The sequence below is a fragment of the Podarcis pityusensis genome (genome assembly GCF_964106645.2).
Source record: "Podarcis pityusensis genome assembly, chromosome: 5".
In the NCBI taxonomy this organism is placed as follows: Eukaryota; Metazoa; Chordata; class Lepidosauria; order Squamata; family Lacertidae; genus Podarcis; species Podarcis pityusensis.
Genome location: NC_138032.1, coordinates 75,103,064 through 75,128,054, shown reverse-complemented (window position 1 = coordinate 75,128,054; position 24,991 = coordinate 75,103,064). Strand labels below are relative to the sequence as shown.

Below are 24,991 nucleotides of genomic sequence, written 5' to 3'. Positions count from 1 at the left end.
GTGATGTTTACCTTTGAGACCTAACTCAGGGAGAGAAACATTTATGGAAATCGGTATAACAGAAGTAATACTTCAGGCTGTAAGTGTGAGAGGAGCAGAGGGAATATGTCTGCCAGCAACATCCCCATTGACATTTCTGTCACCTTTCAAATCGAGAAAGATGAATTTGTGCTGCAGGGAAGCTTTTGTACCTATGGATGCTCCCCATGCATTTTAGAACCATGGGAAATTGGGGCTCCCCACTGCAGACGTTCACCTACCACAAGTTGGAAGGTGGTAGGGTTAGCAACAAGGGGGCTGAGATAGTGAACTCACTCCCACTGACCCCCACATGTTTAAATAACACCTAGACGTAATGCCTGAAAAGGACTCAGACTCACAAAAAAATAAGAACCAGCCTTATACCGAAGTAGGTCCCTGGTCTGTCTAGACCAGGGTTGAGGGACCTGTCGTTTCTGAACTACAATTCCCATCAGCCCCAGCAAGCATGCCCAATGGCCAGGGATGATGGGAGTTGCAGTTCAGCAACATATGGTGGAGCATGGTTCCTCACCCCAGGTCTCACCCAGTGCTCTCTACTGTGTCTTTAACTGGCATCCATGCTCTCAGCCAGCAAAGGTATTTCCCAGTTCTGCTATTTCATTTTAAATTAGGGTACCATGGACTGAACCTGAGACGCTCTTCAGGCAAACCATCTGCTATATCACCAAGCTATAGTCATGCCCCTGGAAAATATATCAAAGATGTTCAAAAAGAAAGAAATTCAAGGAATGCATGTGGAATTGATTTATTGGCGTGACCCCGCTAATTGATTTACGGTCCACAATTAGCTCTTTATGCCCGGCGCGCTTCCTCCGAGCTGCGCCACTCAGCTCCGTCTCCAGTAGCTCTCCAGTCACGCCTCAGCAGAGTTGAACACAGCAGCGAAAACTGTCACGTAGCTTCACTTAGCTTCAGACAAACATACACAGAGTCCAGGTTTGTCTAATATCAGTTCTTTATTCCGACATTCCCCAGGAATCTCCTGGGCTCACCGCAGCCATGACAAAACTGCGACCTCTTCCCTCAGAGACCAGAGAGGAAACAGAAACGAAACTCCTCCCAGCTCCTCCCAGCTTCGAAAGCTGACGTCAGAATGTTGAGGCATCATGGGAACAACTTAACCAGTTAAGTTCCAAACCCAACACCCCCTCTTGCCGAACCATTCTGACAAGACCTTTTTGAGTTCAACACCTTCCCTTTGCCTTGTGCCCCTTCCCGGCATCTTTCCCAGGCACCTGTTGAACCCCTTCAACATTCCCAGAATCACACTGTGCGACACTTTTCCACGCACTTGTGACCTGATACCCTACTGACCCATTTGGGCCAGCAGTTGTGTCTTCTCCGTCAGATCCTTCCCCCTCTGACTTGACACCCTGTTTGTGAGCTTTCTCCATTACGCTAACCGGAGATGAAGCCTCACACCTGGACACTCCTTTCACAACCTTTGGAGACGCCCAGACCTGCCCTGAACCCTGATCCTGGACCTGGTCCCCATCACCGGGTTCTGAACCCTGATCTTGGACCTGGTCCCCATCACCGGGATCAGCCTCTGGCTCCCTTTCCTCCTCAGAATCAGACAGACATTCTGAGAGAAAATCAGGACCATCCCTGAGTCTTGAACACCCATCCTGTTCACAGAACTCAGCCTGCTTACTGACCAGCAGCTTGGTTTGATCACCCTCTGGGTATGCAAACTTCCACCCATTGGTTGCAGGATCATACCCACAGAAGATCATTTCCTGAACCTTTGGACCACCTGCCTCAAAGAGCTCAAAGGGCTCTTTGGCTACCCTCCCAAACCCGGGAAAACCATGTACCTGTGCACCCTTGCATGCCCTGCACCCTAGGGACCTCCCACATTTCTGGAGTTTGTACCCTTTTGTGCACCTGTGCAGCTTTTGCACATGACTGGGAACCTTAGCACACTGCGCCTGTGCTTTTCCAGCATTCCCACCACCCTCCAGAGGTGACTCCAGAACAAAGAGATTGTTCTGCCCCCTTTTCACGTTGGCCACTTGTTTCCCCCCTCTGAAAATGGAACAGGTGTCATTTTCAAAGCAAATTTTGTATCCCTGCTTCATTAGAGCTGATACAGATAACAAACAACAATTCAGACCCGGCACAACGTAGACCTCTAGCTCCTCCTGTAAAGGAGAAAAAAACATGTTAGCCACAGCAGAAACCGACTTTCTCATTCCGTCTGCTAACATCACAGTTGTTCCTGTTGAAACAGCCCTGCAGTTCCGCATTTCGCCAGCAGGCTCGCTTAGCAGGTGCTGACCAATAGTAGTATCCAAAACCCAGCGCGTCACCGTGTCCTGGCTGGAGTTGTTCTTCACAGTTGCCATAGAAGCAGTGATAAGAAAACAACCCTCCCCAGCGTCTGAGCCACGTCCTTCCCTTGCGTTCCCACGCTGGCCTCCTCTCCGAGACTGATTCCCATGGGAACTCAGCTGGTTGACCTTGGGACCTTCCTGCCCAGCTGTCTCCACTCTCCATGGGCAGCAACGACGAACTCCAGTGGAAAAACACTGCCCGGGGCTCCTCCCAGCTGGCCTCCTTCTCCTTCTTCCGGAAAAGCACTCCTTGCCAGCTCCGCCCCCTCTGGCCTGGCTCCCACTGCGGCTTTCTGGGAACCTGCTTTGTTGACATTCCACTCCAGCACGCACAGTGGACAAGCCTTTACACTTGCCTTTGGAATCCTTCGCCCCCCCGATCTGCTCACTAGCACTCCTTGAGGCTAAAACATCAGGAACAGGGGCACCAGCCATCTTTAGGCTTTTCTCAATACTTCTTCAGGGCTCTGGCCTCCTGCTGAAGCTTCACAGCACACGCAGCACATCCCCAGATAGCCCTTGCTCAACTTCTTAGAGTGAGCATTTCAAACGCAATGTCCTCCAAGACCTGGCTGCCTGCCATTGTCTTCCGTTCTCCCAAGGGGCCCCAAGCTGTACTCACAGATCACAAGCTCTTCCGGCACCCATCCGTGGGGAAACGATTTTCCAGCTGCTCTTCAGCTCCCAGCACTCAGCTCTCAGCACAGGCAAACCTCTGTGTCTTTCAGCCAGCTGCTCTCAGCTCCGCAGCTACTCCTTGCCTCTTAACAGCAGGCAAAAATCTCACCGCCTCCTGCCGCAACTTCAAACGCATTCCGGCACTTCAAAGCGTTCCTGTGACAGTTTTTACGATCGGTGATTAAGGGTCCATAACCTGTGGAATTGATTTATTGGCGTGACCCCGCTAATTGATTTACGGTCCACAATTAGCTCTTTATGCCCGGCGCGCTTCCTCCGAGCTGCGCCACTCAGCTCCGTCTCCAGTAGCTCTCCAGTCACGCCTCAGCAGAGTTGAACACAGCAGCGAAAACTGTCACGTAGCTTCACTTAGCTTCAGACAAACATACACAGAGTCCAGGTTTGTCTAATATCAGTTCTTTATTCCGACATTCCCCAGGAATCTCCTGGGCTCACCGCAGCCATGACAAAACTGCGACCTCTTCCCTCAGAGACCAGAGAGGAAACAGAAACGAAACTCCTCCCAGCTCCTCCCAGCTTCGAAAGCTGACGTCAGAATGTTGAGGCATCATGGGAACAACTTAACCAGTTAAGTTCCAAACCCAACTATGAATGGAAGGAATTGTCAGTTTCAATTCTCTTAACTTTTTCATTTTCCAATCTTAAATTTCCACATTACTTCCCACTTCTCCACATTGCTGCAGCAATTTGTGGGTTGTTGTTTGTTTTTAAGAGTATCATGGGGGGAAAAGAGTATCATGAAAATTATTCAGCATTACACTGTGAATTTCTCCAAATAAACACATTTTATATACTTTTTAACTAGTGTACACATTCCTTGCAAACAATTTCTCTCAATAAAATGCATTTTTGCATGTTATTTTAAGTAGCATATTCATTTTTATGTGTATTTTTGTAAACATTGCTTGGTTAGAGAAATGCACCACAAAATTCAGGTTAAGTGTGAATTTTGAAGTGTGGTTGCATTTCAGTCTTCATATTGTCATGGAAACTCACTTTTAAATGCAAACTGAATCAAATTTCTCCCCCATCCCTAATGCAGACTATACTGACTAGTTGCCCCATAACAAAGTTTGGTTCCAATTGTGAGATCATTTCTATGTGTCATTATGCTGTAGGCCTATTGCAGCCACTTTCTGGGATAAGAGAAACCCTACCATGGCACAAGGTGAGGTGGCAGTTTCGGGCCACAGATTTTGTAGCTGGGGCTCAGGGGGTAGCAGTAAGGTGTTGGAGACTAGAGCTGCGTGTGCCACATGGCCAACCCTATACCATAAGGTACCATAAGACTGACCTTGTGGGGGTGGAGGGTGCTGTCCTATTTCCAGTAGTCAGAGAAGATTCAACTGCCAATCCGGTCAGCTTCTCTGCTTTTAATGGGGTGCCACCATCCTTGCTTCAGGCAGGGGAATGTCTTCAGCTGTACCACGAAGCCTCAACCTTTCCATGTTTACTCAGTTATTTCAACCAGATTTATTCCCAAAGATTGGGAATTTAGGACTGTAGGCTTAGGTTAGTTAGTTAGTTAGTTAGTTAGTTAGTTAGTTAGTTACTGGAAGAGCATGGATGGAGAACATATGCCTCCCCCCCCCGAAGTTGCTGGACTAAAATTCCCATCATCCCTGAACCATTGTCTATGCTGGTTGGGGCTGATGGGAGTTGTAGTTCAATAGCATCTGAAGGGCTACAGTTTCCCTCCCCTTCCCCGCTATCGAGGTATGAGCTTTATTGGTACAGCAATCGAGAGGTAAAACGTAATAGGTGTACAACTCCTCTGGGCATTTATTAGCAGTTAAAACATTTGTGATAGCCCTTCTCATTCCATTCCATTTCTTCTTCTTCTTCTTCTGATGGATTTTGACTTGCTTCAAATTAAACTAAGACAGAAATAGATTAGAATCAGGAGTGAAGTGTGAGAAGGTCCAGCCAAAAGGAGGGGTGGGATTAAAGAATGTGCAGACATTAATACAGTCTGGAGACATACATCCACAAATGAGACTCGGCACATCAAATAAAGATGCCTTCCTCTTGATTTATTGAGAATGCAATTCTTTTTTCTTTTTTTTTACACCTGCAGGCTGCGATGAAACTGCAAAGCCATTAAAGAATCCATTAAATGGGAAGGGTGTAACTATAGCGAAGGCCTGAGGTAAAGTTAACTGCATGTGATGTTTGGGAATATGAAAACTGCCCCAAGACCCAGAGGGGAACAAAGCAGAGAGGGCGCACTCTAGGTAGCCACTAGAGAGGAACTACTTAACTTACTGACAGCAGAGCACGAGAGGCTATCATGCAACAAGGGTCCATTTTTTGTGGGGTATATCCAGCCTTGTATAACCAACATGCTTAACTCTAATTAATGTATGAAGGGGTTAAGACCATAGAGTAAGCTGTCCTGCCAGGCTTAACTTGGTCACACCCTCTCACCTTGGGAGAAAGGGTTACCAAACTCTTTGTTCTCTCTTCCACCATGTGAACCCTACCAGCAAGGAGGCCTAAGCTAGATGCTCCAGGCTTAGACTGTATAGCTTAAGCAAACCATCTTTGTGTTTCTATATAAATTATTTAGAAATTCTTCCATCATAGGAGCCAACTCATAAGTGCCGCAGGGGCTTCAGCCCCCACAAAATTGATGGGCATTCTCATTCAAATGTTGTGTGTGCACTGCATAATGTGTTTGGTTATGTGGGACAGGGATTACCTGGGCCCCCACAATATTTATCCAAGTTGGCACCCCTGATTACCGTTTTGAAATCTAAGTTATACTGCCTGGCTTTTATTGTTGCTGTATGGAAAAGCACATGGTTCTGACCTTTGAAGAATTTGTAAGTAAACCATTTTTAACTTAGCAAATATGTGGTCTCTCTCTATGCTACAGGAAGTGGGGACGCAACTTAGAAGGGGATATTTTTAAAGATCTGACAGCCTATATTTCCACCATTTACTTTGCTGCATGCTTTGTGATTTTAAATCTCTGCTGGAGCTCTCTCACCAAAGAGTAGTTGTCCCAAACCTGGATCTAGGCATCCAGGGAATTCTCCTTTTGTCTGTATCTACTATTTTTCCTTTCCCAAACTAACACTTTTCAGATAGGTCTGCCATATTCCAGTGGTTTTGCCCTTAATTACTGCTAAAACCACTACATACCTGGAAGGGTCAATTTATGTTTCCTCCTGATAGGATTGGGTAGCAAAGCACACCATGGATAAAAAAAGCTAACTATTAAACCTCTAAACCTGAAGGGTTAGAAAGTTTAATTCAAGCGCAGCAAATGAGAAAAATGTAATGATTCTCATTTGTTGAACGTACTTTCCATATTTCAGTTTTTTAACCTTGACAGCAGGAAAATGGAAGTTCACAGAACTTCTGAGGGTTTAATTAGCATCCAGACCATCATTGCAAATGGGCCCTTTTAAATCACCTTCACACCTGCATTGGGATCTATGAGTCAATTAGTGCCTATGCAGGTCTTATCATGCATCAAAAGGGAAAGGGAAGTAAAATTTTGTCAAGTAATTAAACCTAAAGGTTTCAAAGGTGCCTGTGGATATTGGGTGCTCAGTTCTACTTGCCATTCAAATAGAAAAGGGCAGCCAACTTCCATGAACTCCAGTGAAAATATATGTGGTTTTCTTTTTTTTCCTCTTGTCTCTTTCCCCATTTTATTCCACTTCATTTTAAGTGACTTTACAGAATAGTGTGGCAGTTTGGGGGAAGGGGTATGGTAAGAGAGCAGCAGCCTTACAATCTGTGGATCCATATACACAATTGTTGAGCTGTACACTTGTCTGAGTAACTATGTATACAGTATAAAGAACAAGTATACACTATTTCACACAAACCCTTGTGTATTAGGAGAGACAGCTTGTAGCTGTGTTCAAGCCTACTGTTGTTGTACATTCTTCCTGGAATGTACACCACTGCTCCTTTGACTTGGGGCTCTCTGAAGATCTTCCCATGACAAAGTGATAGATAAGAAATTAGCCACCTTATCTGCAGGCATTCAATTGCAAGATAAGAAATGTTGTTGTTGTTTAGTCGTTTAGTCATGTCCGACTCTTCGTGACCCCATGGACCAGAGCACGCCAGGCACTCCTGTCTTCCACTGCCTCCCGCAGTTTGGTCAAACTCATGCTGGTAGCTTCAAGAACACTGTCCAACCATCTCGTCCTCTGTTGTCCCCTTCTCCTTGTGCCCTCTATCTTTCCCAACATCAGGGTCTTTTACAGAGAGTCTTCTCTTCTCATGAGGTGGCCAAAGTATTGGAGCCTCAGCTTCACGATCTGTCCTTCCAGTGAGCACTCAGGGCTGATTTCCTTAAGAATGGAGAGATTTGATCTTCTTGCAGTCCACAGGACTCTCAAGAGTCTCCTCCAGCACCATAATTCAAAAGCATCAATTCTTCCGCGATCAGCCTTCTTTATGGTCCAGCTCTCACTTCCATACATCACTACTGGGAAAACCATAGCTTTAACTATACGGACCTTTGTTGGCAAGGTGATGTCTCTGCTTTTTAAGATGCTGTCTAGATAAGATAAGAAATGCGGCTGGCTAAAGTGTCCCAGACCCCAAAAAAGGTCTCAGCATGAGAGGAGCTATTGCTGTACACCACTAACTCCTCATAGTACAAAGGTCTTTCGCATTTCCGTTACAGGCTGTGACCATTTTGAGCACATCCAATTCATGCACAACTGCCAACACATGGGTCGTTTTGGACCCGGAAGAGGGTGAAACGGGAGTATAATGGGGCGTAACAATGCACACTCTGTCACTGTGGGGTGGGGCAGGAACACAACCCTTGTGCTTGTTCCCAGAGAGGAGTTCTTACCCAATCCTTTTACTGTGACATGGCAGCTGAGCCAAGGTTTGACTTAAAGTGTTGTCCAAGCCCAGGATAGCAAAAAACTTTGACTACAGGTCACTGTGAGGAGAAGAGACCTTAACCACAATCCCAGTTTGAATTACACAGCTTGGTGTAGCTGCTGCGTCATGCTGTGTTAAAAGGACCAAGAGGAGCAAAGCAGCTGTGAGCTGCTGCTCTCAGGGAACCAGCACATTTGTGCATCCTCAGTAAACCATAGTTTGGCTTTCTGTGGTGTGTCCAGTTGGAAATATCCCCACCTCTTGTCATTAAAGTGAAGTTTTTTGGAAACAGGTTGCTCAAGCTTACTGCCCCCCCGCCCCCCAGCCACCATGATTGCTGTCATGTTTTCTGGAATGGGAAACACAAGATCTGTAGCTATTTGGCTTCTTAACACATTGCTTGTGACACTTGGGTTGTTAGCATTCGATACCTCTTATAATTTGGCTATATATTTATTGGTGATTTTCTGTTTAATAGATGTAAGCAGTTGAGTTCTTTCAAGTATGTATGTGCCCAGATGATTCATGCTCACAGATTAGGCTCTGCACTCCATAAATATTAAATGACTGACTGGCTTACGTATTTGCTTTTCCTAGGCCTTGTCTGACCTAGTTACTTTAGCACATTGGTAACTTTCTTTCCTAAGCCCCAGAGGCTGTCGGAGCTTAAAATGTGCCGGGGCTCACCAAGACTCTGCTCCGGCATGTGCTTTCTAGTGCTAAGGCTCAACCCTGGAGCATATGGCATAAGACTAGATGAAAATCTCTCTGAGCAAGTGTTAGGTAGCCTTCCCTCTCCAATGTCTGTAGGGGGCAGGGGACCATGTCTACCACTCCAAAGTCACAAAGGCCACTGGCCCCACCCCTCATGCCCTGTGCTCCGAGTCCTATTTGAAAGGATAGCCTAAGCACATACAGTTGTACAGGTGAGGACACCCCTTTCAAGTATTGTGCCAATTGCATGGATATTTGGGGCGGGAGGCGTTGCTGGCGACGATAGTCCCAGGCAGCACAACACTGGGGACAGGGCTAGCAAAGGTGGTCTGGTCCCCCCGCCCCCTGGCCCACTTTCCACATTTTGAATTTATGTGTGAAGGGAGTTGTGGTGGGGTTTCCAAACCTATTTCAACCTTGGCATTTCTTTTTTCTAGAAATTGAGCATTGCAGGTTCTCATCAATGGTCCAGATCTGCAAGGAGAATTCCATCCGGTGTAGCTTATTCCAACTGCTGCATCTGCTTGTTGTGAAATGGCTCACCAGTTGATTTTCTGGTTGTTGTGCAGCTGTTAAAGGCACAAGGGCCCTGCCAGGAAAAAAAATGTTTGCAGTGCTTCCTACTTGGAAGTAAGATCCACTGCAATCAATTGGGGCTGAAGGATACCCTTGGAATTGTGTTGCTTCCTCTTCAGTTCTGAATTCCTAGCCAGAGCTTTGCAGCTCCAGTGATACGTGCACAAAGTTCCCCCATGGCTGTTGGTGTCCCTGTTTACTTCAACAGAAACATCAGTTCCACGCAGACGAAGCATAATACATACACAGCTGCCAACTTCATCAAGATGAACAGGGAAGTCCTTACAGCAGGGGAGAGCTTTGTCTGCATTGGCATTTTGTTCCTGTGTCCATACCAATATGCTAGATTAGGGTATTAGTGTTCTGAATTAAGGCCCATACATTATGGTTCATAAGGCTATAACTCTACTAATAGAAAAAAACATATCTAGAATTTTAAAATTGCTGCTGCGCAAATTACACCTTGCTTCCAAAAGGATTTGGCTGCATTTCAGAGAACAATATGTGCAAGGGAGTCTAATCGTTGGCTGTAGAAGGCAGAGAATTTATGCACAAGTCCTGCCCTTGCCAAGAATAGGAAATCCCCAGCTGCGCTCGCAATAGTTGCAAGTTGAATCCCTAGCCAGTGTGTGAAAAACTGATTCACACTCAAAATGCATGTGGAACAGAAGGCGATGGGAAAATGGACTGAACCACACATCAAACGGCAGAAAACTCTCCATGTAGAAATTACCCTGCACCCAGAAAACAAGCACATAAGGGCAGTGGCAGAGCGTGCTTTAATGACGCCCGGGGCGCGGAGGGCAAAAGGAGCCCACTGCGCTCCAGCCCAGTCCGCACCACTGGAGCGACACCAGCCCTGTGCCGCTTTACGAGGCTGGGGTCTGATCTCATTGGGAGAGGGGGTGACCCCACTTACTGCTAGCCCCATCTGGTTAATGCCACCCCATCAATGTTTAATGGAGGGGAGCGCTTCAGAGAGCAGTTTGGCAAATCGCTCTCTGAAGCACCTCCCACCCTCCGCTAAACCTCACTGGCGTGATGTTTAATACAGTGGTACCTCGGGTTAAGAACTTAATTCATTCTGGAGGTCCGTTCTTAACCTGAGGTACCACTTTAGCTAATGGGGCCTCCCACTGCCACCATGCAATTTCTGTTCTCATCCTGAAGCAAAGTTCTTAACCAGAGGTACTATTTCTGGGTTAGCGAAGTCTGTAACCTGAAGCGTCTGTAACCTGAAGTGTCTGTAACCCGAGGTACCACTGTAAAGGAGGTTTGCTCTGGGAACCATCACACGCCATTATTATGCAAGGAGTCATCCCTGTCTGGATCACATTTCCATACTCCTTCCTAACATCTTGACACTGGTCTAATATGGCACTTCATTCCACAGCACATTCCATGTCTTCGCAGTTAGGAAAACCCTGCTGCTCTTGCAAAATAAATGAGTGCAACAAAGGCATGTGAGGTTAGTCACGAAGAAAGAACGAGTGAGCCAGAAACACACTTAGGGAACAGGTAGATGCAAAACGACAGATGGCGACGGGAGAAAGTTATGCCTCTGATTTAAACATCAACCAGATTTTTCTCACCAAGAAAATTATTCCATCTTTATGAAGGAAAGTTGCCTGGAATGGTGATTATGATGATTTCAAATATGTGACATTTGAAAGTGTCTTAGAATAATATTTTCATTTTTAAAAAAAATGCTGAGAATATTACCAGTTTTATACAAAGCTACAGCACACTAGAAATTTTGACTAGATACTGCAATCTGACCCCATCCCCCAAAGAGCCTTACAAGGCAGAATATTAGCTTCCAGCTGCAAGTTTGTACACCAGAGCTTTCCAAACTGTGTGTGTTGCGACACGTTAGTGTCGGCTGCCGTGTGTAGGTGTGTCGCACAAACGGTCCCGACGTTCCTCCCAGGGTTGGAAAGGAAGTGGGCAGCCTGCTGGTTTGCTAATAAAACTGAATTAGTGTGTTGCAGAATGATCCATGTCTAAAAAGTGTGTCACCAACAAGAAAAGTTTGGAAAGCTCTAGTGTACACTGTTAAGTCTGCTTAAGTCCATTTGACTTCAATGAGATATATAGAGTCTACTGGTTTTATTTATATTTGGAAGCCAGTGTAGTGTAATGGTTAGAGTTCTGAACTATGACCTGGGAGACCAGGGGCGTTTGAATCCCCACTCAGCCATGAAGCTCACTGGGTGACCTTGGGGCAGTCACTACCTCTCAACCAAGCCTACCTCACAGGGCGGTTATGAGGATGAAATGGGGAGCAGGAGAACCATGGAGACCACCTTGATCCTTGGAAGATAATGGTGGCATATAAATGTAACAAATAAATAAAATATTTTTGGTCAACTTGTTTTTCACATCTGACTTTTGCTGCTGATTTTGATGTACGTTTCATGTTCTAAGTAAACCATGTAGAGGCTTTTGATGGTTAAGCAGTGTACAAATTTTAAGAATAAAATCAAGCAGTACATGGAGCTAAACACTGCAGCGTTTCTGCTGGAAAATACTACTGCCTCAGTACTAAGGTTCATGTAAAAATCACACAATTTTTGTAAGTGGGGGGGGGGGTTTCTAATTAGTAATGTATACATTTGAGAGCTGGTGCAGTGTAGCATAATGAGATAAAACTATCAGTGTTACAGTCCAGGCCAAGGACCTCTAGAAAATTAAAATTTTATCTTTGAAAAAAATTCCCCAATTCAGCAAAAACCTACACAGATAACCACATGCCTTCGCAACTCTCCTGGAATATGTTTTCTCCTTCCTTTCCCCAGAGTTCCACTTGGCTTCTTTTAAAAGGACAGTGACCTGTCATCAATCAACGAAGACAAAGCTTCAGGGAGGGACTAGGGGGCCTATGAGCCCCCTATGGGTCTATGGTTCTACTTTTCACACCAGCTGGAGTCCAGACCTCATTCCACACATGAAATCAAGCAGCATAGGGTATAGTCGGCCAATTGATGCCAAAGAAGGATATAACTTTTTTTATGTATGCTACAACAGCAGCAATAATACTTATTGCAAAGTATTGGAAGACACAAGATTTACCCTCTCTGGAAGAATGGCAGATGAAGGTGATGGACTATATGGAATTGGCGGAAATGACTGGCAGAATCCGAGACCAGGGAGAAGAGTCGGTGGAAGAAGATTGGAAGAAGTTTAAAGACTATTTGCAGAAATACTGTAAAATTAATGAATGTTAAAATGATGTTGGACTGAAAATAAATGGTTTTGGTAATAAGGTTAATAAGAATATGTAAATATTGATAGTTATATGGATGAAAATATATAGTTATAATAGGTTAAGATACAGAGTAAAGACAAATGAAAGAGGGTAAGGATTTGCTGAAAGGATTTTGTAAACGGGAATACAAAAAGGGGAGGTGTGAGGAGGTCAAGGAAATAAGTAAATGAGCCTAAAGACATTGAAAAATGGATTTTTTTTCTTTAAAATATTTTTTCTTTTTTTTCCTCTAATTTTTTAGCTATCTTTTTTTGTATTTTGTATCATCCTTTTTTTTCTTTTTACTCTCCTTTTTAGGTCTCTTTTTTGGTATTTTTCTTGTTAGCTCTTGTTTTTTTTCCTCTCTATATGTAATTTCTGGTTTAATCTTTTTTTTTTTTTTAATTCTTTAAATCTATGTTTATCGTAAAATTTCAATAAATATTTTATATATATAAAAAAATGAAATCAAGCAGCATAGGTCTCTCTCTCTCTGACTTTGTAATACTGTACATAGGTAAAAAAATAATATTGACCTACCTGGCAGGGTTTGGGGGAGGATTACTCAGGTTATGTAAATCAGTATTTTCCAAAATGTAGCCAAGCAAACACCATGTTTCCTTGGAAATTCCTGAGAGATTCCTACAATGAAAAGATCAGTAATGGTGGACAAGGATCCGGGGGTGGGGGTGGGGGTGGGGAGGAGGATGCTGGAAGAAAAAGAGGGGACACAGCAAGAGAAGGAGTTATGCAGCATTTAGTTTCACTTTCAAAGAATTCTGGCATAGCATCACACACCAGAGCTTGTGGTTTAAAACAAACACTGGCTAGTTCAACAAACCAGCTTCATAATGCACGCCTTGAAGTTGGTTTTTTAAAGAAGCTGACCAGAGTTTGCTTTAAACCACAAGCTCTGATTTGTAGGCAAGACTAAGCCAAGATTTTTGGGGGGTGAGGGAAGGACAAAACGTTGCAGAAATTCTCCTCCAGCCCACACACAAGGGAGGAGGAACTTAGAAGCCTCTGACTTTGCTCAGGCTTATGCTAGTTTATGCATATAGGGCTATATTCTATATTCTAGCATTATATATGAACCAGCCATCTATGATTGTGTATGCGGGTTGGGTTTGGAACTTAACAGGTTAAGAAGTTCCCATGATGCCTCAGCATTCTGACGTCAGCTTTAGAAGCTGGGAGGAGTCTGGGAGGAGTTACGTTCTGTTCCTCTCTGGTTCTCTGAGGGAAGAGGTCGCAGTTTAGTCATGGCGGCGGTGAGCCCAGGAGATTCCTGGGGAATGTCGGAATAAAGGACTGATAAATAGACAAACCGGGCTCTGTGTGTTTGTCGGAAGCTAAGTGGAAGCTACGTGACAGTTTCACCGCTGTGTTCAACTCTGCTGAGGCGTGACTGGAGAGCTACTGGAGACGGAGCTGAGTGGCGCAGCTCGGAGGAAGCGCGCCGGGCATAAAGAGCTAATTGTGGATCGTAAATCAATTAGCAGGGGTCACGCCAAACCAATAAAACAATTCAACAGGTTATGGACCCTTAATCACCGATCGTAAAAACTGTCACAGGAACGCTTTGAAGTGCCGGAATGCGTTTGAAGTCGCTGGCAGGAGTTTTTGCCTGGTGTTAAGAGGCAAAGGAGAGCTGCGGAGCTCAGAGCAGCTGGCTGAAAGACACAGAGGTTTGCCTGTGCTGAGAGCTGAGTGCTGGGAGCTGAAGAGCAGCTGGAAAATCGTTTCCCCACGGATGGGTGCCGGAGGAGCTTGTGATCTGTGAGTACAGCTTGGGGCCCCTTGGGAGAACGGAAGACAATGGCAGGCAGCCAGGTCTTGGAGGACATTGCGTTTGAAATGCTCACTCTAAAAGGTCAGCAAGGGCTGCCTGGGATGTGCTGTGAAGCTTCAGCAGGAGGCCAGAGCCCTGAAGAAGTATTGAGAAAAGCCTAGAGATGGCTGCAGCCCCTGTTCCTGATGCTTTAGCCTCAAGGAGTGCTAGTGAGCAGATCGGGGGGGGCGAAGGTTCCAAAGGCCACTTCAAAAAGTTGTCCACTGTGCGTGCTGGAGTGGAATGTCAACAAAGCAGGTTCCCAGAAAGCCGCAGTGGGAGCCAGGCCAGAGGGGGCGGAGCTGGCAAGGAGTGCATTTCCGGAAGAAGGAGGGCCAGGCCAGCTGGGAGGAGCCCCGGGCAGTGTTTTTCCACTGGAGTTCGTCGTTGCTGCCCATGGAGAGCGGAGACAGCTGGGCAGGAAGGTCCCAAGGTCAACCAGCTGAGTTCTCATGGGAATCAGTCTCGGAGAGGAGGCCAGCGTGGGAACGCAAGGGAAAGACGTGGTTCAGACGCTGGGGAGGGTTGTTTTCTTATCACTGCTTCTATGGCAACTGTGAAGAACAACTCCAGCCAGGACACGGTGACACGCTGGGTGTTGGATACTGCTGTTGGTCAGCACCTGCTAAGCGAGCCTGCTGGCGAAATGCGGAACTGCAGGGCTGTTTCAACAGGACACAACTGTGATGTTAGCAGACGGAATGAGAAAGTCGGTTTCTGCTGTGGCTAACATGTTTTTTCTCCTTTACAGGAGGAGCTGAGGTCTACGTTGTGCCGGGTCTGAATTGTTGTTTGTTATCCATTTTCAGAGGGGGGAAACAAGTGGCCAACGTGAAAAGGGGGCAGAACAATCTCTTTGTTCTGGAGTCACCTCTGGAGGGTGGTGGGAATGCTGGAAAAGCACAGGCGCAGTGTGCTAAGGTTCCCAGTCATGTGCAAAAGCTGCACAGGTGCACAAAAGGGTACAAACTCCGGAAATGTGGGAGGTCCCTAGGGTGCAGGGCATGCAAGGGTGCACAGGTACATGGTTTTCCCGGGTTTGGGAGGGTAGCCAAAGAGCCCTTTGAGCTCTTTGAGGCAGGTGGTCCAAAGGTTCAGGAAATGATCTTCTGTGGATATGATCCTGCAACCAATGGGTGGAAGTTTGCATACCCAGAGGGTGATCAAACCAAGCTGCTGGTCAGTAAGCAGGCTGAGTTCTGTGAACAGGGTGGGTGTTTCAAGACTCAGGGATAGTTCTGATTTTCTCTCAGACTGCTTGTCTGATTCTGAGGAGGAAAGGGAGCCAGAGGCTGATCCCGGTGATAGGGACCAGGTCCAGGATCAGGGTTCAGAACCCGGTGATGGGGACCAGGTCCAAGATCAGGGTTCAGGGCAGGTCTGGGCATCTCCAAAGGTTGTGAAAGGAGTGTCCAGGTGTGAGGCTTCATCTCCGGTAAGCGTAATGGAGAAAGCTCACAAACAGGGTGTCAAGTCAGAGGGGGAAGGATCTGACGGAGAAGACACAACTGCTGGCCCAAATGGGTCAGTAGGGTATCAGGTCACAAGTGCGTGGAAAAGTGTCGCACAGTGTGATTCTGGGAGTGTTGAAGGGGTTCAACAGGTGCCTGGGAAAGATGCCGGGAAGGGGCACAAGGCAAAGGGGAAGGTGTTGAACTCAAAAAGGTCTTGTCAGAATGGTTCGGCAAGAGGGGGTGTTGGGTTTGGAACTTAACAGGTTAAGAAGTTCCCATGATGCCTCAGCATTCTGACGTCAGCTTTAGAAGCTGGGAGGAGTCTGGGAGGAGTTACGTTCTGTTCCTCTCTGGTTCTCTGAGGGAAGAGGTCGCAGTTTAGTCATGGCGGCGGTGAGCCCAGGAGATTCCTGGGGAATGTCGGAATAAAGGACTGATAAATAGACAAACCGGGCTCTGTGTGTTTGTCGGAAGCTAAGTGGAAGCTACGTGACAGTTTCACCGCTGTGTTCAACTCTGCTGAGGCGTGACTGGAGAGCTACTGGAGACGGAGCTGAGTGGCGCAGCTCGGAGGAAGCGCGCCGGGCATAAAGAGCTAATTGTGGATCGTAAATCAATTAGCAGGGGTCACGCCAAACCAATAAAATAAATTCCACACTATATACCTTTAAGACACATTTAAAGCACATTCATTACCCCAGAGAATTCTGGGCACTGTTTGCAATTCGCAGCTATACTTAACAAACAACAGTGCCATGAATTCTTTGAGGGGGCAAATGTGCTTTGTGCTTTAAATATACAGTGGTACCTTGGATTAAGCACTTAGTTCATTCTGGAGGTCCGTTCTTAACCTGAATCTGTTATTAACCTGAGATACCACTTTAGCTAATGGGGCCTCCCACTGCCACCACTGCACGATTTCTGTTCTCATCCTGAAGCAAAGTTCTAAACCCGAGGTACTATTTCTGAGTTAGCGGAGTCTGTAACCTGAAGTGTCTGTAACCTGAAGCGTCTGTAACCCGAGGTACCACTGTACCAGCTCTGAGAAGGGTAAATAACTCCCCCATAGAGGAGTTAGTACAATGGTGATTGGTCCAAGCACATTAAAACTTGGTTAGATTTTGCATCTGCCCTCATCTACCTTTAAACTAACATTCCCTACAAAAATACTTAAAGGTAAAGGTAAAGGGACCCCTTACCATTAGGTCCAGCCGTGACCGACTCTGGGGTTGCGGCGCTCATCTCGCTTTATTGGCCGAGGGAGTCGGCATACAGCTTCGGGGTCATGTGGCCAGCATGACTAAGCCGCTTCTGGCGAACCAGAGCAGCGCACGGAAATGCCGTTTACCTTCCCGACGGAGCGGTACCTATTTATCTACTTGCACTTTGACGTGCTTACGAACTGCTAGGTTGGCAGGAGCAGGGACCAAGCAACGGGAGCTCACCCCGTCACGGGGATTCGAGCCACTGACCTTCTGATCAGCAAGTCCTAGGCTCTGTGGTTTAACCCACAGCGCCACCCGTGTCCCACAAAAATACTTAGGCTAGACTAAATCACACTTAGCTTTGCAAATTATTGAAAAATTATTGAAAAACTCACAGTTTTTTCTAGAAGTTACAGCACACATATCTCCATCTGTTGGCAGTAAAAATGAAGAGGAAGGTTCCAAATGACTTAAAAGGGGGGGGGGCTTGATTTTCTTACTGTTAAGTTGTGAGTGAACATATCAGACAACACAGCGACTCTTCAAACAGCTCTTGTTTATTCACAGACCAGAACAGAACTGAACTGAAGGGTTCAGCCAGCCTGCTTATATAGAGCTGCACTACAACACAACAGTAACCACTTTCTGTAACTATCCAATCACTGAACGTCACTTTAAATCCCTTATTTGCATATGTGGACCTGAGTGAAAACTATCTACAGCATTCCTCTGCTGGCCAAGGGTGAGAACTTCAGTACATAACACTTACCAAAAGAATCATGCAGTCTTTAGGCTAGCAAAGATGCAGGCTGTAAAATCTCCATTTAGAGAGATTCAGTTCACTTACAGAGAGCCATAGCCGCATGACTTCTTGCTTGTTCCAAGAAGCACAGAGAGACTGAGAGCCACACCTACTCTGATAATGTGAGCTCAAGGCTCAGGTTAACCATTTTGTGCATGCAAGTGTGAGTCAGTAACTGTATATTACAACAAGGTTACCACGAGGAAGAGGGGCCTTTTTGGTAGTGGCAGCCCAGTTATGCAAAGAACGTTCCTAGAGCAGTTTGTCTTGCACCATGTCATCTTTTTCGGCACCAGGTGAAGACCTCTTTGTTCACCTGGTGCTTTTAAATGTGTCTTACACGCTGGTCCTCTTAGTTTAAAAAAAATTGAATTAATTCTTTTTATTATTATTATTTAACTTTAATTGTTGCATTTCTTTTGAGAGTCACCCAGAGAGCATACGTCAATAAATTGCAAATAAAATTAATAAACAAACAGGACCAAGAAATCAAAACATTCAAAGTTGGCCATTCAGTGACTCCCCTCATAAGGCCTGAATTTGTCTTTTTCGTTTTGGTGCTCATTTTCCACCTACTTTTGTGGGTGTTTGTTAGAATTCCTTACATTCTGCGCCAAACCCACCAGGAACATTCCTCAGGTGACCAGGTGCAATGCTGTGGTGTTAACAAAACATGAGATATACTTTACTATGCTTGGACTTGCCAAAAGCCAACTCAACAAGACAAGATTTGCATTTTTTAAACGGGGTAGGGGGGTGGGAATCAAATGCCATAGCTTTGAAGGCACTAATGCTACACATGTGGTAGCAATTTCCTTCTGCCTTTGACTTCCTGTTAGCAAAGGGTGATATTGCAGTTACACACAACTACATCACAGAATGATCTTGTTGGACGCTACTTGGCACAAAACCACACTGGTTGGAAAAGACAACTCAATGCTGAGAGATTTTCTAGCTCTTAAATTTGGCAGGTCAGCGTGTTCACCCGAGATCCTTATTTCACCACTGATACTGTAAGGGCAGTGAGTTTAATAAGGTAGTATGAACTGAGTGTTGGAGAGACTGGTCCAAGAAAAACAAACCCACATATTATAGTGTTGGAAGCTAAATTGGCTGGGTCACTGTGTTTCCTTAGAACAGAATGCCTATCTCAAATCATGTGTTGTTCCAAGCTTTACAGAAAGCTGACCAAGAACAATTTCTTATGGAGAAGCCCTGTAGATGGTTTTTTAATTTATGCCGGGGGTTCAGCTGACTGTCATATTTGTGGCAGAGAGAAAATTATTCCCATGGATCAGATTGGCTCCGTTGATCCAGGGTGTTCCTCCCTCCACTTAAACCTCCTTGGTTTTCCCAAACTGTTGCTTCCCCACATGCCCCTTGGTCATGCTTATTTTTAGCTGGATGTTTGGTATTAGCCTGCAAGGAAGTTGTGTAGAAGGTTTAAGAGCCTAGGCTTGCCATACGTCAGGAAAATTCCTGACATGTCCTGAATCGGCAACACTGAGACTACAGAGGAGGAAGCTGACAGGCAGTGCCACCCTCTGAACTGGTTGTAAGTAAGAAAGTAGACAGGTAGAGGTGAGGGCAGGCTGAGGTTTGTGGGGCAATGCCTCTTTGGACCAGATCCATTGTGTCTGACAAAGTAATACTGGGACAGTGGCAGATCTTGGGATCTCAAATCTCAGTGCTGCCCTGTGTGGCCTCTTCTAAAACATTGTTCAGAGTCCCCAGTGGTGCCCCCTGAGGCTGTACACCCAGTACAACTGAAGAGGGCACACTCCCCTCAATCTGCCTCTGCTGTGTCCAGAAAATTCAGACCATGTTGATGGAAAACAAGGAAGCCAAGACTCGGAATAGCAAAGCTGATGAATATGGACTTGGGCAAAAATGGAAGAAGCAGGCCACAAAGAATTTTAAAAGGTATAAACACAGTTTAAAATGCATGGGGGAAAGGAACTGGGAGATAAAGGAGGGGATGATAAAGAGGTGTTGCATGATCAAGATGACAAGTGGAATGAATTACCCAAGCAGCAGCATTCGGAACAGAGATTAAAGTTTGAGGCAGGATGTTCCGAAAGTAAAATATTACAGTAATGAAGGTGAAAAATTATCGGAGCCCAGGCAATCATCCTAGCAGTCAAAATGGAAAAAGATAGCTTTTGACAATACTAAAGGCTAACAAAGGAGAAGACATAGCAAGATGTGAAAGGAATATGAAAGAGAATTCTACAAAACCAACTGAAGGTTCATGATCAGAAGACTATGAGGATAAATTGTCTGCATTAATAATCAAAGAAGCAGAAAAGAGAAGCTTTAGTACAAAAAAATTTCTGAGTTTTATACATCGCTTGCCATGAACTAATTTGGATTAACTGGTTCACTTAACTAATTTAAAAATCTCAGAATTACACCTGAAAGTAGTTCCTACAATTCCCGTAGGAACTGAACATGAATTGTTTCTTTGTTGTGCAACTCAATTCAGTTTTAATTCTCTCTCTCTCTCTCTCTCTCTCTCTCTCTCTCACACACACACACACACACACATTATGGAATTCATTGCACTTTATGTGTGATTGTGACCATTCTAGTTACAATTCTTACTTATCTGAAAAACTATCATAACTGTTGGGAAAAATAAAACAATTGTTCACTTTAAACTGTGTGTCTGTTTTGATGGTTTCTTAGTCTTCATGAGCATATTTGACACTTTGAGCAGATTGTAAAATTCTGAAAACTGGTGGAGGGGGGCAGTATGCTGAGAACCACATGAATTAATTGTGAATTGAACTGGAACAAAATTAGTTCATTTTTGGAGGGGGTGAACTGTAACCAATTCCTTTTTTAAATGAACTTTCTAAGCACTGATTTTGTCCATGATGACACTGAGGCATCCAGGGCAAAACAGCTAAAAGAAAGTGGTTTCAATCAGATGCATTAGGGATGTGGAGAGAAATTTGTATTCAAATTTAAAGTTGACCTAACTAGTTCACACTTTCCGAAGAATATGCAAACCAAAACACAGTTATCCTTTGAAAAGTGCACACCACCCAGTTTTGCAATGCGATTAAACCAGGAAATCACTATGTGCAAAAAATTCATTTACTAGGGTAAAATGTGCATTAAACTGCATATATATTGGAAAAGCTAACATATCAAAATGCACTGTATTGGGGAAACTGTATAGTGGACAAAAGCACGTGCAAAATGTGTTTATTAGGAGAAATCCACATTAAAATGCTGGTGGATTTTCATGACAACCATATATATATATATATATATATATATATATATATATATATATAACTGCTGATGAAATACCGAGAACTGAACGCTGGAAAAATGAGAAACTGGCCATATTTTCTCATCCCTGGCTGTAGCAATGCTTTGCGCCATGCAACTAGTTTCCCTGGATGAGAGAATCCAGATTTCCATCTGCATCTGCTGCATCCATCATGGATACTAGAGAAACGTTATGATGCTCTAACACATCAACTGTGTGCATTGATATCCTGTTCTAGAGTGGGCTGCTTGAGAAGCAAGAAAATGAAGCCTTTAATTTCTCCTCTGTTCATCTGGCATATTTTTCAAATCCCCATTCCTCCCCACCCCCAATCACCTTGGAGTTTTCCGGTGACACTTCAGTTATCTTCTAAATTATGCTCATTAACTTCATGGGGTGCATAACACCACATTAGCAATCATTAATAGCATTTAATTTCAAAAGCCAGAAAACCCTTGTGTCCAAGTCATATGCCTTTATTAAGGCGTTATAGATGAGAGCCTGCAGTAATCTTATTTTACACTTAATAGTTTTGATACTGCTCCTCCAAATGCAATCAAGCATTGCTGGAGCACAAGTCACCAATTCCAGTTCATCAGATCCCTAAGAAACCTTGTGGTATGGCTACTTAGCCGTCTGAAGTGTTTGGCCCTCTCCAATAGCTCCTCGGGTTTGATTAAAATTATCCTCATGTTTTCAGCACACTTAGAACTTTAAATGGAACAGTTTTCCCAGTGCGGCATTCCAAGCAGCAGGCCTAGTAATGAAGAGGTCAAGTCATTAAGGCTGCTTCACACATCAAGTAATTCCTACCTGGACCTGATAGCATGCTATGATTAGGGTTGGGTTTATGGGATGCTTTTTCCAAAAAAAAGGACTTGCAATTGTAATACTACTCAGGTTCTACAACAACAACAAAATTGGCTTTGATTGTATGTGCGTTTTCTGCTTCAGTTATGATTTCTTTTCCTTAGCATCAGCAAAATCCAGAGGTATAGGTAAAAAAGGTAAAAGGTAAAGAACCCCTGGATGGTTAAGTCCAGTCAAAGGTGACTCTGGGGTTGCGGCGCTCATCTCGCTTTGAAGCTGAGGGAGCCAGCGTTTGTCCATAGGCAGTTTTCCGGGTCATGTGGCCAGCATGACTAAACTGCTTGTGGAGCAATGGAACACCGTGATGAAAACCAGAGCGCACAGAAACACCATTTACCTTCCCGTCACAGCAGTACCTAGTTATCTACTTGCACTGGCATGCTTTCGAACTGCTAAGTTAGCAGGAGCTAGGACAGAGCAATGGGGGCTCACTCTGTTGTGGAGATTCGAACCACTGACCTTCTGATTGGCAAGCCCAGGAAGTTCAGTGGTTTAGACCACAGCACCACCCGCATCGATGAAAGGGGTAGGGAACCTCAGGTTTGGATCGAATACAGCCTTCTGTCACCCAGGCTACACCCTGTCTCCCAAGGCCATCTCCCTCACTGGCCCTGCTTCATAGAGCATAGAACTGTAGACTTGGAAGGGACCCTGAGGATCATCCAGTCCAACCCTCTGCAATGCATGAATATGCAGCTGTCCCATAAGGAGATCGAACCAGCAACCTTGGTATTATCAGCACCGTGCTCTAACCAACTCAGCTATTAAGGCTCAAGTGCCCATTTTCCTGCTTTCTTTTGCCATTCACTCCACTAACAGGTCACGTGTGATTTCCCACCCGCGGCTAATAGCCACTGGCAGACCTCTGAAGGTCCTGTCATTCTGCCCCTGCCCTCCACCTGACAGTACCCTTTTGTGAAGATAATATGCATTTTTGGAGAATGTGTATACTTGGCCACATGGATAAATTTATACAGAAACCAGGAAGATGAACTGCAGATATTACAGCATGGATGGTGCCGCTAGCTAACATTAAAATTGGAGGGCCCATGGAATAGTTCACATTCCAATGACTAGTGCTGAGAAGTTCCCACAGTCTTCAGCTAAGGGTATTGATGTGCTTTTCAAGAAGAAAAGAGAAAGGCCCTAATGCTCACTTTCTGTTCTATAGTGCATTAAGTAGAAGAGATTCTTTAAGTGTGTGCTTTTAATGAAAAACAGTAGAATGTAGTATTTTTAGTTTGTGCCCATCTTTGAAGAATTTAATCCTGACAGTGATCAGCAGAATGCTTTGCCTCATAGAGTAACCAGAAAAATAACTTCTAACAGGGCGCAGAGGAGGTGGGCAAAAAAACTAAACCTATTTCTATTTATATCTTTCCTTATCTAACCAAAATTATTTTTTCTTTTCTTTGGCTTTGACAGAGGGACTGTGGGAACTAGGCTCCTTGCCTCTTGAGAATTACTGTATAAGGGGAAAAACACAAATGCGCCTTGACATAAGCTGGTTTTATGCAATAGGTCATCTTGAGAACAGCCAAAAGTAACAAGGCTGTCTTGTTCAGGTCACAAGGCTGAATGTTCGGGGACTCAAATGGGTTCATATGTGGTCTTGCTGGGCATGAAGAAAGCATGGGTGAAAGTTAGTTAGTTAGTTAGTTAGTTAGTTAGTTAGTTAGTTAGTTTAAAAAACACCCCATCTCTAATGATGTGCAACAAGTGGTGTAAAACAGCTTAGTTGCCCAGTTTGCATTTCTCCATCTACACTGAAAAGACACAGCCAGGCAGTTTGTGAAGAGGTATCTGAAGCAGGTACAAATTTGCATCTACATTAGGTGTGAGCAGATGCCTGCTTTGTAGATGGATCAATGTTTCTGGTGTCTGTGTTCTGTTTAATTGTCCCAGCCAAATGCATTCAAAACATATTGGGATGACTAATGTGTATACCACAATCCTGACAGCCAGTTCAGCAAGGGAAAATGATTGTCGGGGAGTTTAGAACAGAGAAGCTGTGCGTGCGTGCGTTAAAAGGGATGCTTAACCTTTCTCCTGCTGCCCACTAATTTCCCCTTCCCTAGCTGATCCATACACTTCACAGAGTTCTTTGCAAATAATCAGGAAATATATTGCGGGAGGGAATTGCAGGGGGGGAGAGGGCAAGGGTTAAGCACTCCCCTGTGCTGCTTTTCTATGTCACATTGGACCCTCTCAAAGCAGGTGCTCTTATGCAGGGGTGGCGGGAGGAACTCACAAACAGTTTTCATCTTTGAGTTTCAGGACAAACCATTCAAACTGGTGTGGAATTTGACAGCCTGTAAATTTTCTGTCTCCAAGTTTCTATTCTACATGGTTTCAGGAAACAGCTTTGAAATTGTGTGGGCAGTGTTGGGTGAAAACTTAAATCTAAAAAAGGAGAGGTTGTCGGTGATAGATCTTCCCTGCATGGCTGCCTCATATTTGCTAACTCCAAAAATTCCTATGCTATCTCCTTTGCAGGAGGTATTTACACACTCCTTCACTTTTCAAAGAGAATCACTGACCAGGTAACTTTCTGAATCAGGGTGTTAAGACTGACAGAAAGGGCCTCCTTGGAAGTTCTACCACAGTCAGAAATTGGGGCAGGGATGGCCTGGAAAAAGATGTTCTATCTGTACAACATACCTAAACTGTGGTTCCCCATGAGGAAACCTTTAGATTTTTAGATTTGTTAGGGAGCTGAGAAATCTGTTATACATCTCTAATCTCCTCACAGCCTTTTTTTTAACTTATCTTTCTTAGGTTTCCTTGAAACCATAAGTGTACAATGGTACCTCAGGTTACATACGCTTCAGGTTACATACGCTTCAGGTTACAGACTCCGCTAACCCAGAAATAGTACCTCGGGTTAAGAATGTTGCTTCAGGATGAGAACAGAAATTGCATGGCGGCAGCGGGAGGCCCCATTAGCTAAAGTGGTGCTTCAAGTTAAGAACAGTTTCAGGTTAAGTACGGACCTCCGGAACGAATTAAGTACTTAACCCAAGGTACCACTGTATAGCATAGGTTTGCCTTAAGAATACAGCTCTGTAC

The 24,991-nt window shown here is 44.8% G+C and overlaps 2 protein-coding genes and 1 long non-coding RNA gene across 4 annotated transcripts in view; 1 reads left to right on the top strand and 2 right to left on the bottom strand.

Annotated features, from left to right (window-relative positions):
* The window catches only part of LOC308476910 (protein FAM13A-like), a 51,438-nt gene that overhangs the window by 1,205 nt on the left and 25,242 nt on the right, over positions 1–24,991 (bottom strand). Inside the window, exon 8 of one of the 2 annotated variants that reach the window (XR_013986171.1) lies at positions 17,364–17,398. The exons of the other annotated variant lie outside the window; for it this stretch is intronic. The gene's annotated coding sequence lies outside the window, so the exon portion shown is untranslated. Of the gene's footprint in view, positions 1–17,363; positions 17,399–24,991 lie in introns of those variants that run through there. 2 annotated transcript variants of the gene reach the window in all.
* LOC308476898 (uncharacterized protein) lies at positions 823–2,807 on the bottom strand. The gene is made up of 2 exons (XM_081005055.1): positions 1,566–2,807; positions 823–1,526 (listed from the first exon to the last, which is right to left on the bottom strand). The coding sequence occupies exons 1-2, from the start codon at positions 2,388–2,390 to the stop codon at positions 1,227–1,229; spliced, it is 1,125 nt and encodes a 374-aa protein (XP_080861181.1). The 5' UTR covers positions 2,391–2,807; the 3' UTR covers positions 823–1,226.
* Positions 4,240–24,991, top strand: part of LOC308476933 — a 38,932-nt gene continuing 18,180 nt past the window's right edge. Inside the window, exons 1-2 of the long non-coding RNA XR_013986224.1 lie at positions 4,240–4,355; positions 5,155–5,226. This is a non-coding gene — a long non-coding RNA (uncharacterized lncRNA). The remainder of the gene's footprint in view (positions 4,356–5,154; positions 5,227–24,991) is intronic.